The 20,576-nt window shown below is 34.8% G+C and overlaps 1 protein-coding gene across 5 annotated transcripts in view; it reads left to right on the plus strand.

Moving 5' to 3' along the window:
- Positions 1–18,599, plus strand: part of LOC126088210 (superoxide dismutase [Cu-Zn]-like) — a 339,884-nt gene extending 321,285 nt beyond the window's left edge. For all 5 annotated transcript variants that reach the window (XM_049906339.1, XM_049906368.1, XM_049906354.1 and 2 more), the window contains 2 exons: positions 3,479–3,729; positions 18,266–18,599. In XM_049906339.1, the coding sequence (XP_049762296.1) occupies positions 3,479–3,729; positions 18,266–18,368 (354 nt within the window). In that variant the 3' untranslated portion in view covers positions 18,369–18,599. The remainder of the gene's footprint in view (positions 1–3,478; positions 3,730–18,265) is intronic.
- The last annotated feature ends 1,977 nt before the right edge of the window (positions 18,600–20,576 follow it).

Genomic DNA, 20,576 nt, shown 5'->3' on the forward strand with positions numbered 1-20,576 from the left:
GTCTCATCTATAAATAGAATGGATGACAGAAATCCCGGCATCGTTGTGGCCTTTGTGATGAACCAGTGGCAAAACCGACCCTGCAGATTAACGTTAATAGGTAATGAGGCCTGAAGGCATTTTAAGTGATACCAGTAGTGGCAGTGACCGTGGAGAATGTTCCATATCGCTGTCACGCTTACACTGTGCTCATGGCCCACCTGCCTGGTGCTGATGCTGGGATCATATTGTACAGTGTTCAACATTTATGAACCACATGCACCCACCTTCGTGTTTAACCATGCATGAACACTGTCAAAAAGAGTTTGCGGTGTGGTTGGTCAGAGAGGATACCTTTCCTGGTACAGTCATGCTGTCAACCACACTCATCTGCCCATACGGAAAGACCATTTTGGCGTGTCCTGGTTGGTATACCAGGCTGTCATCTCTCATCAGTGCCAACACAACACATGTCCAAACCAAAGTGAGTTGGTTGCAGCAATGAAGTGGTTGCCTCAAAGTGCTGATTTTTGAGTGCACCACCATCATGTACAACATCACTGCACTCTCAGCTCTGGAGCTAAGACACTGGTACAAACAGAACATTCTCACTAGCATGGTGTATTCTCGTGTATGCTTTCAATCATTGAAACTTATACTGTGAAAGAACTTCTATCTCCACATTTCGAGCCACATGTGCATATGACCCGTTTTGCTCCTTATCCTCTTAGGGATTGTTTCCTGCAGTTTGTCCCCACTTAGCAAAATCGTCTCATATAAAAAGGATGACAGAGACAAACCATGTAATTACAGGCCCACATGGGTTGTACCAGTTATGTCAAAAATAGCGAAGTGTGTACATAAATAGGTTTACAGCCATTTTGAAAATAGAACTTACTAAATGAAAATGAACTTGGGTTCAGAATCAACTTGTCACCCAAAAAATCAGTTGAAAACCTGCTAACTACAGTTCATAATGGTTATGAGAGGAGGATAACCACCTATGCTACACTTATAGACTTAATTGAAGCTTTTTATTCTGTATCACACAACATTACTAAAAGAAAGAATATTATGGTATTCAGGTAAAGCACTAAATTTACTTAGATCCTACCTAAACAACAGGTAATATTTGTGCACATTAATAAGCAGAGATTAAAACTAATGAAAATAGGCGAATCCCACAGGGTGCAATTCTTGAGTCCTTCCTCTTTATTGTTTATGTTAGTGACTTCTCGAACTGTATGGCCTGCAAAAAGTCCTCTATGCTGATAACATGACACTGTTCACATAGAGAGGTATTTGATACCACCAGCTGCTGGTGTAAAACTAACTAAAAATGTGTAAACAAATGCAAAACAGAATAAATTTATTTTAATCCAGTGACACGAAAAAGGTAATCCAACTGTGAACTGTTGGATCTCATAATAGACCAAAGACTCTCATGGGATAAACATACAACATACCTAAGTCATAAACTTACACACATACCTTTCTTCTCATATAAACTAGCAAATTCTGTCAGCAAAAATTTACCACTTCTGTCGTACTATGCCTACTTTCACTCACAGTTGCAATTTGGGGTTTTGTTATGTGGAAACTGTATATTCAGCTGGCAGAAAAATGTAACCAGATGTATCTGAGGGCTGAGTCCTTGAGAATCCTGTAAAGAAACTTTTCAAACAACCAAAAATAATGACTTTCCCTTGTGTGTGTTTGTAAATTTAACTTAAGATCAAATTTACGCTTGCACAGGACAACAAACAACTGTAAGCGGGACACACCATTTTAAAATCTGTCACTCATACACAAAAGTTACTTACGTCTAAGCATGAAGTTAAACAACAAACTACTACAAACAGTAAAAGCCCTGCCTGTAGATAAATTTGAACACTGTTTGACATCTGCATTAAAATGAAATCATGTTATTCAGTTTAAAAAGTCTTTCAAAGTAAATTGAATTACATAAATAGTGAGTAAAGTGCCCTAGTTCTAGCATTTAAGTCTAATATCTACAGTTTACTTACTCAAATGATGTACTTATACAACATATTTGCTCAAATAATATTTAGATATATCTTGTGAAGCTGGAAAGGGAATGAATTACATTTCATGTATGGAAATGTAATTTTATTTGATAGATACAAAATCGACTCACCAAATGGAAGAACACACATATAAAAAAGATATTACATATGCAAGCTCTCAGAGCCAGTAGATCCTCCTTACAGTAGAAGCGCAGAAGGGGAAGGAAGAGGGGTGAAGGAAAAGGACTGGAGAGGTTTAGAAAAAGGTGTAGAGATTGTAAAAGTCACCTGGAACCCTGAGTCAGGGAAGACTTACCTGATCCAGGATTCCGGATGATTTTTCCAAACTTTACCCCCTTTCCTAAACTGCTCCACGCCTCCAGTCTCATGGCCACAGTGAGACTCACAATTATGCTCCTCGTATCAGACCACACTAGGTGTATGGTTGCCTTTTCCTTTACCCATCATCTTTCCCCTTCTAACCTTCTGCCAGAAAAAGGACCTACTACCTCCAAAAACTTGTATACATAATATGTTTTTTTTACATGTAGTAAGGTAGTCATATAAGGAGTATAAATGTATGTATTTGTGTGAAAATGTGCTTATATAAATACAGAACTCTTAATGATGAAACTGGAAGCATGGAAAACGTGCTACAAGGTTGATAAAGTTTATATTCAATAATAATAACAGAAATTGATGTGTGCCACAATATATAAAATCAGGGAACGGCGACAACTCACCTATAGTTCACTAGTGTGTGGAGCACAGAAACACATAGCAGGAAGCAGTATTCACACTAGGTGTTGAGCACTTGCTTTTTTTTTACTAAATGGACACACATTCACACATGGAACCACACAGGTGCCAAATGCACAATCCCTTAGCTTCACTGAGACTAGCTATTATGCTCCACATATCAGTACATTTTAGGTGACTGGTTGCCTTTCCCCTAGTCTGTTCTATTCTGTTTGAAACTTCTTGGCAGACTGCTGCTGTATGCTGGACTGGGACTCAAATACAGAATACAGTCTTTCACTGGCAATGACTTAGTTATCCAGGCACTACTCACAACCTACACTCATCTTTGTGAGGGCAGTTCATCAGTCATGTATGGGTAGCTCAGTTAGTAAGAGCATTGCCCTTGAAAGGCATGGTTCTGCTTTCGAGTTCTGATCCAGCAGTTTTAATCTTCCATGAAGCTTGTAAGATAATTTGATTTGGATTGGTCATGTATCTATTTTCATTTAGTTTGGCAAGTAACCAGCATTTATTCACTAGTTAGAAAGTAATTTTATACTTATTTTTGCATAGAATATTGTCACAGTGTAAAAGTGCAATCATAAGACAACTGATATAGCTAGTAATGAATATTAGTTTTATAATGTGAACCTTTAGTTCCTACTTTGCAACTATTTTCTTGCCAAACAGAAACAATGTCACTGGAGTCGTATTACTGGATCATGTTTCAGGTGAACCATGGTGGTCCAACTGATGCAATCCGTCATGTTGGTGATCTTGGAAATATTGAGGCTGGTGAAAATGGAGTAGCCAATATTTCCATTCGAGATAGAGTGATCTCTTTGACAGGCCGCAACAACATACTTGGACGTTCTGTTGTTGTTCACTCGGACAAAGATGACTTAGGAAAGGGTGGTTTTGAAGACAGCCTTACAACTGGTCATGCTGGCACCAGGGAGGCTTGCGGTGTTATTGGAATCCTGTAATGATTTTATTGAAGTTTTTGACTATTATATGCTCTCTTTTCAGGCAGCTTTATGAAATATGATATACTATGCTGAAGTAGTTCATTTGTCGCTTACAAATAGTCGTGTTGCACATAGTACATATAAATTCTTATGTTCACAAAGGGAAATACTCTGTTCTCAATATATTACCAGACATCCCAGTTCATCTTCCAACACAAAACACTTTCTATCTGTAAAACAGAACTGTTGTAGTGCTTCAATATTGTGAATGCAGTTGTCATTAATTTCAGTGTTTCTATTAACAATTTGGTTATGATGGTGCCAATATTAAAAATAGCCACAGGTACCTTGTAGAACTCTTTCTCCTCTGAAACTTTACACTTAATAACAGTATAATTATTGTTCAAAATATTCATATTAGTCAGAATACTAAACGTAATGAATTAGTCAAATTAATTCACCAGAAGCTGCTATTTGTGATAGTTGAAATCTGTAGATATAAAAATAATATTCCAGTAAATCTTCTAGCTTTTAAATGCTTCATAAACTGGTTTGGGGGCGTTCATAACATTAATACTCATGTAATACTCTCTTTTTATTGATCACTTTCTTGAAAACAAAGTTATTAGAATTTTATAACTGCATGTAAGAGCAGTTGCTTTTGATTGTTCTTGGTGTGCAGAAAATTGCTATTTTGTATAGATAACTTCTTTCATTAAAGCTGTTTTACTACACAAATTTCTATTGTTGTTTTTATTAATCCACATTAACAATAAAATTGTATCTCTCTCTCTCTTGTCTTCTTTCTTAATATGTGATAACTGAGAGTAATTGTTACTTCAGTTACTATACATAGCAGTGCTTCCTAATTACTCACCAAAATATATGCAAAAATTTGTTATGTAAGAGGCTGTTTAAAACATGTAGACTAGTACAATCAAATAATATTTGATTATTTCTGTTGAAATACATTTCAGTGCAACTAGGTTTCTTTATGGTTCCAAGTAAAAAACCATGATTTGTATGAAATGTGAGTCAATATCAATGTTGAAAGTCAATAACTTCGGAATTAAATGAACAATCTAGCAAGTTAAGTACAAAAATTATTTTATCTTTGGAGATATCTGTGGTTTCTGTTTGTTAAAGTAATTTTCACCACACACAATCACATTTATATTGTAGACCTAAAAACACAAATGTGATTGTTCTTCCAATAAAAACAATTTGTTAAAATTATTGTTTTGAACTTCTCTATCAGATATTTTTAATGCATTTATTTGCAGAATAATTTTTGCATTCGCCACCATGAAAAATTTTACTGAACATTTGTGATATGCAAACAACAGAGACTGAGTTAGTGGAAGCTGGGAGCAGAGACGCTGATGTTCTTCCTCCTCATAACTGCGTCAAAGAATAATACACGAAATATATTTTATATGGCAGGCAACAAAGAGAACGGCTTTCTTACAATGTATTTTGGAAAGTGTTTTCTTAATAGCATTTTATTTCCTTTTCTACGAAAAAAAAGCCGTATTCATGACACTACAGTCATTTTTCTTCAGCCAAAGGAAATAAAGAAGAAATAATGCTTGGAATTACATCTAGGCCCTGTTTTACTCATTCCTCCTAATTCATTCATTCAGAATCTTTTCTAAATGGCTGAGTTAGTAAAATGTACTGAGGAAGAATTATTTAGTCATAGTCAAAGTAATATGACTGGCCATAACTAAAAGAGTAGATCAATGTTAAATCATGAGGTTCCTAGCCATTATTTTGCTTGATGATCCAGAAAGTACATAAAAAGAGCATAAACGTTATTATCATTACTATAGTTTTGACAGATGTTCTTTGGAAGAGCGTTGTGAGTATCTGAGGAAACAGGAAAGATTCATCACCACAAATACCTTAGGCTCACACAGTGTTTAAAATGTTCTACAATATGAAAAATATCATGAAGAAATAGTCATTAAGTTGTCATAATGGGACTACAACTGATAGAATAAAATTGTATCCTTTCACATGATTAATAAAAATGAGGGAAATGAGACTGGGAGTAATGTAAGATGCAAAAATTGGAAAACTGAGGTACATAGTAAATTACCATGTTTTACTTTCTAATTTTTACTTCAAGAACTCATTAAATTTTCTTATATCTCCATTTTTGACACTGATATCCATAGATTCCTGTTCTTAATTACATGAAATGGTACTAATATTCCATTATTATGTGTACAAAGAATTTGTACTGTTTAGGTCCAAGCATCATAATTGTTCTGTAAAGCAACTTAAAAGATTCTTCAGGTAGAACACTGAGTTCCATCAACAGTATTATCAGTTCCCTTCCCAATAATTGTTAAAATTATGCTGTATTGATGATTCCTTATGAGCGTATCAATAGGATGTCAAACCCCAATTAACAAAGGAATGGATAATTTCACTGTCTGTTCAGTTTTGCAGTGTGATACATTGCCTGGGTAAATACTGACAATAAGTTTATCAATTTAATGTGTAGCATCAATGTTGAATGTATGAGAAAATATTTAAATGTCTTAACCAGTATTCTGTAGCATTAAGCTTTGAAATTTGTTTGTCAGTCCCTGGAGACAAAACTAACAGAACAGAGAGGATCTACGACACACCAGAACTATATTTATATCAGTAAATTTTTTTTAGGATCTCAGTGCTCATCTGGATGAAAAAATTCAAAAGTACTGTATTCTTGTTCAGAATGGATCTATCACTTTGTGAGCAATATCCATTTAAAATTATCATGTAATATTAGCTGTGGCTTCAACTGTTTCACAAAATAGACTTATGTTTAGAAGCTGCTCCAGTCTCCAAAGATTGTTTTCATGAAAATACAAAGGAAGCTTTAAGAAAACACTTCAAGGAAACTATAAAATTGTGAGACAGAATATGGTCAGTAATTACCTTGATGTGGCAAAATGTCAGTAATGCCTAGCTTTCAGAACTTATGGTTCATCCTTTGGAGAGGAGGGGAGGATGATGAGAGGGATCCCCGTGGGGAGACAGAAACAAGTCATTTGAAAACTTTTAGTAAATTTTTATACAAGTTCATAAGAGAATGAGTATTCAACCTGTTGTAAAAATCATCAAATACAGTTCGTCAAAAAAAAAACTTTTGGCTCAAATTCAAAGAGGTGATATCGGGTTCACAATTGATTATTGAGATGGGGGAAGCAATGGTCAGAAATGTGTATTTATTGTGTTGTGGACATATACACTGTACATTGCGTAACAGTGATGTAGCTCACAGTGATAGTTCAAAGTGATGACCACCAGTCTCAGTGCATGTGTGTCAATGCCACATGAAGTTTTGCCATACTCTTTCAATGGTCTGTGGTGTCTGTTGTACCAGGAGACAGGCAGCTTGGACCCTAGAAAGCAGGTCCTCATTCATTTCTATGGGGGTTTCATACACCAACATCTTGACATAACCTCAGAGCAAAAAGTCCAAAGGTATGATATCTGATGATTACTCCAGTGATGGGGCAGGACCTCCCCTTTGTATCCAGCGATGAGGGTACATGTTGTTCAGGTGCTCTTGGGCAGCAAGGGGTACAGTCTACAAGAACTGTGGCAGCACAACTCACAGGAACACCAGGTAACATGGACCTGTCAAACAGGTAGGCAGCAAATAATGTACTACTATAGTCTGCAGCAGCATTTTTGGCATCTGGAAGAGGGATGCATGCTAGACAGCTGTGTAGCTAGCCAGTCAGCACTCAGTCTGTTTCCGCATTACGTACTGTATAAACTTCCATCATATTTGAGCATTCTATTGTGCTTTACGTGTGTGAAATTATGACTGATTGATTTCTGTGTTATTCTGTGTGTTCTGTGAGTTTTTCTCATAATGGCTGAAACACCTCGAAGGCAAGGGACCTTATTCTTTAAAGTGTACTTGTCCTTCAAATGTGAGGCAAATTCAGCTTAACCAGTCTGCAATGTTGCCAAGTTGCAGAAAGTATTGCAGTTGCTGTCTATGCACTTTCAGCTGAGTGGACAAGGCAGCTTTCCTTGTGAGCTGCACAGCCAGATTCTATTAATATTATCACAGATTATAAGTGATCTTAGACAATGCCTCCCCATATATGTTGATGCAAATTGTCACTGAAGGCCAGCAAAGTGGGTGTCATGGGGTTGTCCTCAATCCAAACATGACTATTGCAGCTCTTGAAGACGCCATCATGGGTGAAGAAGCTTCATATGTAAACAATGCAAACTATATGAAGTTTGGCACTACAACATTGGTTTGCCCCCATTGCTTGCAGATGTTCTTTATGATAGGGGTGTAATACCTGTTCCTCCGGTATTCTCCATATTGTATCCTTCAAAGTGTGTGTTTCAGGGCAAGTTGATGGGTGCTTATTGCTGGGTAGTTGGCCACATGATCCAACACCATCTCCTCAAAGTCTGGTTTTCAGATATGTCTTTGGCGGGAACCTTGGCTGGCTCTTTGTGGCATGAATGGCCCCATTTCTAGTAAGTTGATATCCACAGGAATAAATTTCTCCCAGTTAGGATGACACCTGTTGGGAACGTACATTCTTGCCACTTTACAGGCACTAAATCTTCATGCACCATACATTAAATACAATTCTGCCAATGCTCATCATCAGAAATATTTCATCTCTGCCTGTGCATCAGCCACTGTACAGAGTCACACACCTCACCATGGACAGATCAGAAGCTGTCTCATGCGGTGGACAGCTGACACCAGGGATAGTGGTGTGCATGTGGCACAAGTTAACACACTGGTGTGATGCATGCCGTCATCACATGACACACATGTTATGAGCCAAGTTGTATACATCATGTTTGTTTGGTAGTCAGTGGTGTACACTATTTATCACATGTTGCCTGCTCCAGTGTACAAGACACATCAGGGATCTTTATGAGAGTGCAAAGGAACAACATGCAGTTTTGCAATATGTGCATTCAAACTTATAGCCATCATTTTCAACAGTTACTATGCATTGTATGTCCATAACACAATAAACTTGCATTTCTGACCATTGGTTACCTATCTCAAAATAATTGGTTGCGGACCCCCTATCACCTGTTTCAGTGTGACCCAATAGAGGTCAGACACCCATTACGTAGTGTGATGCACTAATCCTGATAGCTGGCTCTGTGAATAACTTAGCTGATGAACACAGAATCATTTAAACTACTCTAACTGCTGTTTGCCTTTCGCAAAAAAAAGTAGTTTTAAATGCAAGTGCTTAGCCAGCTTATACATAGGTCAAGCCTGATATGAATTAGAGCATTATTAATTACAGAAAATATTTAACAAATAGACACAGCAAACAGTCATTAGAAAACTCAATTAATTTATGAAAATTTGTCTTGCTACTATTGGCTCTGAGCAAAGTTCACTATCAAATGGTATGTATTAACTAAATACAGCGTTTCCTGAGCAGTATTCTTTGTTAAATTTAATACAAGATTGCAGTAATTTAATTTAATTTTTATAGAATAATGAACAATTTCAATCTGTTACTTATGCACAACTAATTAATATTAAATTAATAAAAGCTATTGGGTAAAGAAGAATATTCATTTCATGAATTTATTAATTCCACAAAGAGACAGATAGGCTAGCCAGCATTTATGTTCATATCCTCAAGTCCCACTACTTGCAGTAGAAAAATGTGCAAAAACATAAAAGAACTCCCAGATTAAGAGACAACAGACATGTCATTAGGAAGAAATAGTTGTTGTTTGGGACAATTTCATCAAAAATCTCTAAATTCATACTTGTCTGGTGCCTTTGTTTCATCTTCACCTACCTTGTTCTCATACCAAGTGGGTCATTTTCAGACTGAGTTTAATGTTACTTGCTTCCTACCTCATTTTCTCATACAACCCCCAACTAATTTTACTTTCTTCCCCGGAGCAGGAACCCATTGTTCAAATAGGCTGGAGTATTATTATCTTTCTTAAGTGTGCCTGCCAACATTACTGGGAGTTAGTACTCTTATGGAAATACATACTATATATCTCATTTATCTCTCTGTAATTAAAAAAAATCATAAGATTAAATTTTATGAGCGTTCTTTACAAATATTGACACCCTATTATTACATGCTATTTGAGATGACCTTTCCTCAAGACTGGCCATGAAATGGCAAAATTGGCAAATTTAGTTTTAAAGTTACTTGCTGCTGTATATCTTTGTTGATAAATTTTAAATACAGCATATGTACATAAAAAGAGGGGTGATACCTAAAGTATTAATTGAAATCAGAAAACCAATATTCTTTGTTGGTCAGAAATGCGAAGCTACAGATATGTGTGTATCTGAATGTGAAAGAAATTGAAGGCTTCAATGAAGAAATGCAGCTGTTGAGGGGTAAATATCATGTGTGTAAATTACATTGCTAGCAACTCTATACAGTGAATTAATGAATAGATGTCAATATTTACTGAAACTGAAAAGTAATAGGTAAATGCTAGGCAGTCCTAGCTGAATCTGTGGATGACAGATGTCAGATACCATGTAATATTCACTTTCTGTGAATACTGCAGAAGATGGTTTTGTGCCACACTTCATTAACATCACTTTCCCTTGTGTCTTTTATTTCTCTGTTTAAAAATCCATTTGGTGGAATGCACATCTCCAGTCTACATTGCATGTGATAAGAGGTTTTTGGTGCAACAATTGTAAATCAGTAAATTGGAAACAGGTAAATACTGTGAAGTATCTTAAAACTGTGTGTTTTACCTGTGGTAAGTGTAACTGACTATTTGTTAGAGAATGACTACATTAGTTTACCACTGACAGCATAAATGGAAGTAATTATGTTGATAATCAAACACAATTTAAAGGTAAACTGGTAATACAGTAAATAAAGCATAGCACTGAAATGATACATTACTCATGAAGACAATTGATCATAATTTAATGCATATTAGACCTTGTGTAAAAGGGGCACCACAGTGCTTAATGTCCAGATCTTTATTGCATGCTAACATATATGCACACGTCCTCAGTCACCTATTTGGTGCAGACACTGTAATGTAGAAGCTAAGCCATGTTGTAGCTTTCCAAATTCCACAGACACATTGATTCCACAGAGACTAAAGTCTCAAGTCACCTACCTGGTGCACACACTGTAATGTAGAAGCTAAACCACACTGTAGCTTTGCAAATTCCACAGACACATTGATTTCTCAGAGACTAAAGTTATGTTGTCAGGAAGGATAAGCCATAAAATGGACCTAATACACGTTTAGACCATTGTCCCTTTCTCATACAATCTGAGATTGCAAAATATTAACTGGCATTTAACACAATAACGAAAAATTCTGAGTGAAATAGAAATAACGATACAAGAAAAGAAAGCCCTCCACTACATACAAATTGTTTTGAGCACAGATAGGCACCTGAGGAAGATGATGAACATTTGAACTGACCGGAGTGGTGTTATTAACGTTTGTGTACAAAGGTATAAAAAAAAATATGAATTTGAAGTATTTGGGGGGACAGTATTACTGTCTCAGATGTTTGTGGAAGGATGGGACCAAACTAGCAAAGAATGAGGTATGATATGAAACATAATGCATCAACATGATGCACAGTTACAGTTCAGAATTCAAATGCAAATGAAACATTAGCTCAAAGTAAATACCAAGTATTTAATAGAAAGACAACTGCAGTTACATCAACAGCTAGAGAATTATATCTAAGATTGCATTTGGAAGTTAAATTGTAACCTGAGGATGTGACACATATTTCCTATGCTTCCAGATTGCTGGTCTTTCACCAATAGTATGGTACCATGTATTGTCATGACAGCCCTTCATAACAGGCAAATGATATAGCATAATGATCATAAGCTCAGCAGCATTCATTATAACTATTCTGACTGACAACAGTGTGATTGATAATAAGATACATTATTTGAAATAGGGCTGTATTTATTGCACTCTTAAATATATGGATGCAAAACAAAATACCTTCACAACTATGGAAGAACCATGCAACACTGTCCCACCAGTGGATGATATTGAAACAGGAACTTTCTTCAGATAGTTGCTATGAGTATGATCATTTCACATCTTATAATGTAATAAACTCAACACTATTTATTGCTGATTGTAACTATTGTAGTACTTACTTTAACTACAATCTAAGACATGATATAGTTTCAAAATGCAGGAGGAAGTTAAAGAAAGAGTCAACTTTAATAGCAAATGATAGATTTTAGAAAAACAAATTAAGTGATCTGAGATAAGTTAAAGTGGTAAACATCCAAAATTGTTAATATTAATCAACATAGAAAAACTGAGCGACACTGTCAAAAATTAATTAAAGATAAAATAGTAACATACAGTGAGACAGACATACTACCTTCAGAGATTAATATACAAGGTATGTATCCTTAAATTTATTGGCATGGGAAACAACACAAGGCCCGTTTGTGACGTTCTACACTGGAAACAGAGAAGTGTTAAATGTCAGGAAATGTTATGTCCTGCTTCAGATATTTTAGATGAACTTGAGATTATCAGAGGATAATTGCAAAATTATCTTGTAAAGAATGTTGCTAAAATTTTATGGCTTGTTTGAAGTGGGATTACCAGAAACACTATATTACACTGTACATGACTGTTTTAAGAGGATTTTCATACTAATTCTGAGAAAACTAGCATTGATACTGATTTGTCTGACAAATTTTATTATAAACTTCAGGTAATTGGAGTCATTGTGTTCGTTCTTTGGTTGTAATTTGTTTTGAATTCTGAAGATAGGAAACATTATTGTTATTATTACTACTATTATTGATATTTGGCTACCCTGCCTAAAATTTTCTGAAGTATAATTTTTAAGTAATGCTGCATATTTCAACATCTAAATTTCATTCTCTTACACAGTGTACTGCAAACTGAAAATATAACACACTGTTGTGCAGATTCAGACATCAAACTGAAAAATTAAATGTGGTGTCAGCACTGTGCTCATATATCTATTTCTTACTTGTTTGTAATTCTATTCCTTACTTAAACAATGGAAAGACCAGGTTGGAATATCAACAGTATTATGAAAAAGATAGATTGCTATTCACAGAGAAGACGACACACTGAGATGCAGACAGGCACAATGAAACGACTGTTACACATTTAGCATTCAACCAAAGCCTTCTTCAGAAAAGAAATGCACACATGCACACATTCACACAAGCAAGCACACCCCATGTGCACGTAACTTCTGTCTCTGGCTGCTGTGGCCAAAATGCAACTGTTGTTCTGAATAGAAGCAGCAATATGGAGTGAGGTGGGTAAGGGAGAGGGATAGCAGGGTTCATGTAGGGGGAGAGAAGAGCACTGTATGGAGGAATGTGAAGGGACTATATGATGGCAAGACAAGATACTGGATTCAATATATCACTTTATGAAACCCCTACTTTTATATGAGCAGGCTATGTGGGTAGGAAGGGGAAGGAAGGGGGGGGGGGGCAGGAATTAGTGAAGGACAGGAGCAGAGAAAGAGAAAAGACTGGTGGGTGTGTTAGCAGAGAGCAGTGCACAATGAGGGTGATGGGACAGAGGGGATGGAAACTGCTGGGTGGAGGGTTGGCCAACAGTAGGTTACCACCAACAGCACCCATATTTCAACAGCTCCCATCCCCTCCACACCAAAAAATCCCTCCCATGTAGCCTATCGACTCAGAGTCAGTATATCTGTAGTGACAAGAGCTCCCTTTCCAACATGATAATTGCCCTTTTAAAATAGTTCCAACTGGAACCCACACTCCATTGTAAGTACATATAAAGTACCTAACAGTATAGCCCAACAATAAAAATGGTGCTGGTATTTCTCTGCACAAAATTGAAATTTCCAATGGTTCATCTGAGAATTAAAAACATTAAAGAAGGTCCCTAAGGGAAGAAAAAGCAAGTATTATTTTGTTTTTGATTAAAATACTGAAAATGAGTTATAAGGCCTTGACATTAACGTCAACTGGTTTTTTCTATTGCAATAAGCATCACTTACTTTCCCCCAGATTAGAATTAATGACTCTCAAAAAGCATTAACTGACACTGATCACAGCTGTAATACCACAGGAAAACATGTATCACAGAGAAAGACATTAATTTACCCTACACAAAAATCTGTGACATCCAACATTTATAGAAGTTTAGCTTATAGTGCTTTTGTAAGTTTCTAGTAAACAGGCTAACTGACAAGAAGCTTGAAAATATATTATCAAGAAAAATGCATATTTGTCTCATATTCACACTGCATTGTGAAAATCAAAGACTACTTTGAATACTGCTGATAGTAATCTGTTTTGTTCCATTTATGCATAAGTGGAGAAAGTTTCTGCTTTTATACATCAACATTTTGTGGAACAATTTTCACAATTCTTTCAGTGCTTTTCCTTTCAAAGCTCTGAATCTCTCTGTAACAATTACCTATGGTCAGAACAAACAAAACATAAGAATAAACTGCACATGAGTCATCTAGGTAGTCACCTTTCCATATGTGCTTCCCTCACATTTCTTCTGACAGATCTTAAGTTTTTCCTCTGTACAGCTGACAGGAGGAAATCATCTTGAAACATTCTCCAAAATAATCATAAAACTGTCATATACTAATTTCAATCTCAATGAATTTTATTACTACATATTATTATATCTAATAATGTACTGTTTTTGCACTTTTTGCTGTAGACCTTCTGTAAGTTCTCTTGGACAATTTTTGCAGAAGTTGAAAATTTCTTGTGTGACCATCATTTGGTAAAAAGATCATATTCATGAACTTGATTCAAAATTAGAAATGAAAGATGATCCAATAACTTTGCCCAAAAAATTATATTTACATCTTTATACTGTGCCACAATGGATTACAGAACTCATTGTGATTGAATTCATGCACATCAACTTTCTTATGGTGGATACAGACATCAAAAATGCAGTTATAAGAATGTTACTCAGAATTCCTACATTTTTGGTGTGTGATCACAGAGAGATGGTCTGTTATCAATATTTATTTTGGTATCTATTTTGCTTTGTACGTTATTGCAAGATGATTAGAAGATCAGGACAGATTTCATTTATCACTGAATGGAAATTACATATTTTACTTAAATTTCTTTCCATTATTAATCTTACAATATATCCATCAGTCATTAGTCCATTAAATTTCCACTTTTTGCCAAACCTACAGTCACTCAGCACTGAAAAGTGTGACATCACACTTTACACGTGGTAGGATCCAATGCTTGTTGTGCTATTTTCTACATGCACTACACCACTACCAGAAAACGTAATGCACTGCTCATCAAACTGCAGCAAACCAAAACTTTCTTGTACTTGTGTGGCTGACATTTCCTCATTTGTCTTGCACAGTAGGCAAGTGGGTTTTACTTTCCCAATTCCCAGACCAAATTTTTTCAGTAAATTCACTATTATCAGATTTAAACTTTATCTTAGTTGTAGAGTTAGTTCTGAACATAAATAAAAAGACAAAACTTAAATTTTTGTTTCATATTTCATGAAATTATATGTAAGAAATCCTTTTAAAGTAAGCGCAATGATGCCTTAAGCTTTCATAAGTCACTGCCTTAATTCCTACATCAAATTGTAGTTGTTGTGTTACTATGCTTAAAATTATATTTCTTATGTCTTTTTCACTTGAGTTTAAATTAAATTCCTAATTTTTCTGTGGAACAAAAAACTATAAGGCTGTTAAAACAACATGAAACTCTTCTCCACATGCACATCAGTCAGTAAAGCAGAGAGAGAGAGAGAGAGAGAGAGAGAGAGAGAGAGAGGGAGAGAGGGGAATAGACTGTATATCTTATATCTAGAAAGAATAAACAAGAGGTTGAAACAATCTAACAGAAAAATGAGTCATTAAAATAAAAACTCATATTTAATTGAAAATGATGGAACATACAGTTTTATCAAGCACTGCAGAAAAGTTATAATTCAGTCTTTAACATTTTAACTTTTACTTTCCCCATAGCAGCAAAACACAGTAAAAGAAAACACAGGTGGTTTAGAAGAAAATGCTTGCCAGATGGTACATGCACTGAGTCATCAATTTTGAATTAAAATCTCTGCTATTATTGAGTTGTTGCCTTTATTCCTAAATTATTTACATTCTACCAGAATTTTCTAGACCATATTTAGAAAGAACATATATGTAGATAAATGGAATATAAGGAGAAGATTCATACTTCAGAACTATACCAATTGGTATTCTTTATTCCTCTGTGGGCTGAAGTTCCCAGAGGTTTTCCTTTCTTTTCTAAATAGCTTTCAAACAGAAAATTTTAATAAAGGAATTTCAAGAGCAATCCCCACCCTTAAATAAATCATTGTCTTTTCAAATATTTACTGAAATGACAGTTTGATATGTATTTAGTGCAGCTTTGACTATTTTTTGAGAATATTTACTATGGTGTATTACTAAATTCTCTTCATTTCAGTTTCTGTTTACGTATTTCTCTTCTGAGGTCTAATAGCAAATAATTACTCATCTCTCAACAGATTTCTACACCATTCATTTTTTTTCCTTTTTTCTCTCTTGCTCACAAGAACTAATAATTTCATTCTAAAATTTGTTACTAAAATCATTGTCCATTATTTTAGTGAAGTGTTTTATATGATAATTCTCAAATATATAGCCATAAGTCTGATATGCTTTATGAAAACAAAATTAAAACTATAGAGCATAAAAACTTTTAAGCTTTGGTTAATGTGATAAGTTTTATTTGCATACCATTTGATTTTATCATATTTATTCATCTCTAGATGGGTTACATTACATAAATGTCATCAGTTTTTAGCAGGTACCCTTGTGTGACCCACTGACAATAATCATTAACACAGATCACAGAGGTTCCTTTCACTAGCTACAAATGGATTTCCTGGTTTGACTCTTGTGAGTGCCCCTTTGAATCTTTCAACATGTTCTGTAGACCCCACTGGAAAACAGAACCTTCATAAATGTGGAATGAGTGATGGTACACATTAACAAAAGACTATAAAATTAAATAATCTTCATCACTACTCTGTATTACTGGTAAACTATCACTACACTGCTTAGTGGTATTCATACTTATACTACCTATATTTAACTTAGTAAATTTGAAATAAAGCAACAACTTTTAAAACAAAAAGAAAAATCTGTTTCTCCTCCATAACACTAAATATTTATGTGGTGGACAGTGTGGACTCAGAATCATGTATTTAAATGAGAAACTGAGCATGTACAAAAAGCACTAACATAACAGGCAAGCTGCTGAGGTGACATTAAATCAAACTGGTTTCACTAGTCACAAAACATCTGTTCATCTGTCGTTATTCTAGATTAGGTACACAACTGGATTCAGTATATTACTTTAAGGAACCCCTATGTTTTCATAAGCAAACTCTGAAATATATTTTTGTATACATTGCAGTGGTTAGTCACTACACACACACACACACACACACACACACAATAAAAAAAGCAATTCATGGTCTACTATGTCAAATGCTGTTGTCAGACGAGTACTGTGCCTGTTCAGTGCCAGTTTAAGGCCCAAGCAACACAACTGCCATTTGTGGTGGAGGGGGGGAGGGAGGAGGGAGGAGGGGGAAGGGCAAGATGAGAGGCCCACCCAAGTGCTAGATTCATATACACTGCATATCACAATTAATAGCGAAAACTGAACCTAGTGAAAGTGTTTGATGGAGAAAGGGGCAGATGTGGCATTAACTGATATACTACTTCTTTGGAAAAATGTTCTCTAACTGGTCTTTTGTAAGGAAATCCAAAAATCAGTTTTCATAACAGGGGGTACCGTTTTCAGAATGGATAACTACAATAACGCTTGCCTCTAATTTTGAACTTCAACAGGCAGGGAAAGTAGTTTTACTTGTTTTAGGTACTTGACTAATGACCTAGATACAATTTCTTCATTTACATGGTAGCTGGATGTTCTTTGATACTTTACCAAGTCAATATAATTTAGCTTTGAGCCAACTTCATTGCTTATTTTGTCTGTTTTGGATTTTTGATGCCTGTCTCATGCTTGAAAATAGTCCACAATGGTATGTTTTTTAAACTGAAATTCATTTTAGCCCTGTGGGGCTTACTTGTGCATTTTTTGTATATCTTTTTTGTGGGTTTATATTCAATTTGTTTTTGACAGAGCTAAAATTGATTTTCTTCTCTATTTTTTTTACCTAATCCTGTTTATTTAATGTTACAATAGAATACAATACTTCATAAAATATTTCACCAAAATTTAATTTAAATGAGAAGAAACTAGAAAATTTACTATTTACTTGTATTACTCTGCAAACTTTGTCACATTTGTACAACTAACTGTCCAGTTACTGTTTATATACTTCAGAATCAAACATGGTGGAAGATACTTATGAATAAATGTTGTGGGAAACATGAATAATTATGAAATTATTCCTTTCAGAGAAATGAACATTGACTTCTGTGTAACAAAACAGTTACTTGTGGTAGTCAAAAGATCTGTTCTCTTAATTTTCATTAATAATATTTCTTTTCAGGTCACCTGTCACACCATGGCATAACTCAGCATCTACTGCAAGATTTGGCCCTGCCATTTTCCTGTCAACAGCTGTTCTCCTTGCTGTGTCATATCTCATGTAATAACTGTATAAATTTGTAATATAAAAACAATGTGATGCATCTAAAGTTTAATTTTAACATAATCATGCAGTTTTTGTTAAGCAAGTGTGAATGGAAATACCTTTATGTGACAGTTTATTAACTACATAAACTTATTTAATAATGTATATTGCTGTTTACTGTCATATATATGTAGTTAACTTTAAACCTGTGTACATTATAAAATACTTTTAAATAAATGTTGTTTCTATACTTATGTGTCTTGGGAGAGTAAACTATTGCAACAAGTTTGCAAATACCAGTTCTTGCAGTCAAACAGCATGGCTACACTATGGCAGCCATGGATTATTTATTTACTTTTTAAACTGATATTTTTATTTCATGAATACGTAATTTTTTTGCAACATGTATATGTCTTGCCCAAACAGTCTTTCTTTCCTCTCTGATGCCATAGAAACACCTTTCAAGTTTCTAAAGGTGAGAATAGTTTATTCTGCTTTTAGATGTTTCTATGAGCAGTGGCTACTTGGATTTTTGCCAGCTGAGAGTAAATACTGTTTAGTCATTTTATCTCTGAATTGCATTTTCCTTTTGATAGATATTCATTTGCATATCTGTCCATCTCCACTTCACTTATGACTGATAGTATACATTTGTCAGCTCGGAATGTTAGTTCTAATCTTTACTGATATTCAATGCACGATTGCTATCACCGTTGTTGGGAACTCTTCTTGAGTACAATAGAGCTTACAGCCCTTTAACTTTAGCACACTGTTACTACATTCATCCACTCATTTTCCACATTTTATAGATTGTATTATGCAGGGCAGCTACTAAGAAAGTGGGATGAATCATGAAGTACATTGAGAAATTAAAGCATCTTCTATAAGTTAAAATCTGTACACTGTATCAATAGTTAACTGTCATTAAACTACTGTACACCACTTCTACTTAGCACAGTAAAGTTAGCAAGAAAGCTATTTCTTTGAAAACAGCTGCTGCTTTTTCAGTTGTTTATCTGTTATTGCTAAATTAATATTTGTATGGCTACTTCACCATATAATGAAAACATTAAACACAAAAGTTAGAAGATGAAAATATTTTTCCACGTTAAAAAATTCAATAGTGATAGTGTAGGGCAATCTAATATTGTAGAATCTTTCACAAACATTTCTTTAAATGTCATCTCAAGTTCAGTACCAGCCATATCCAGAGAGATTAAAGAATCTGGTATTTTGGAGATTCCTTCAAGTCAAAAACAATTTTCAGTACCTTTTTTCATCACCAAATTCGATGCAGAATGTGATACACATAATGCATATATTACATTGAAGCATAAAAATTATTGTATTTTTATTGTCAGTAAAAATTTTCAGATTAATTGCTTCTACAGTAAATTTTCAAATTTTGAATAATACTTTGATAATACAATTCTAAAACACTCGTGTTAACAGGCAAAAAATATCAGGTATGTCAAACAACTACCAATAATAATTGTAGCTTTTCACTGTCAAAAAACCTTACCAAAATTGGAAGCAACCAAATCAATGAACATATCAACCTCTATGCACATATTTTTGTTCACTGTTTAATTGACTGATAATGATCTTAAACAGCTGTGTCTTGCTGATACTGTATTTATTTCCTTAGAGGTTTTCTCACCTGCCTGAGGTTGTACCTCAAACAATGAAGTTTTATTGGTAAAATAAGCAAGTTGTATCAGGATTGAAGGCTTTTTCATATTGCGTTGTTCAAGTATGGAAGGTATTGTAGACAGCAACCTATCTCTAGTCATTGCTGGTAAATCTTGGTTAGCTTCACCACAAACATTTTCTTAAGACTATGTCACTCATTTTACTGAAATATTTCAACCAGTCTGGGTTTACAGAAAATCCTGCTTGTTTTGTTAAGTTTGTCAGCTCTTTTTGGTGAAAGATACCCTGATGTGGCATATGTGAACCAAACTTCTTAATGTTTAGCCATTCTCATAAATTTTCTCTCAACATACTATGCTCAGATATTCCCATAATATAATCTTTGCTTTTATTATAATTGATAGTGATACCAAAATCTTTATAGATTTTTTTTATTTGACATCAGTTTTTCTGCAGTAACATTAAGAAACTCCACCTTCTTTTTAGGTGAATTAGTAAATCATTTTGGTCCTGATTTCTCAGCCATAATGTATAAACCAGAATGAAAAATGCTCCTAGCAAAGCACAGAAAAGA

This window comes from Schistocerca cancellata, chromosome 1, assembly GCF_023864275.1.
Source record: "Schistocerca cancellata isolate TAMUIC-IGC-003103 chromosome 1, iqSchCanc2.1, whole genome shotgun sequence".
NCBI classification, from domain to species: Eukaryota; Metazoa; Arthropoda; class Insecta; order Orthoptera; family Acrididae; genus Schistocerca; species Schistocerca cancellata.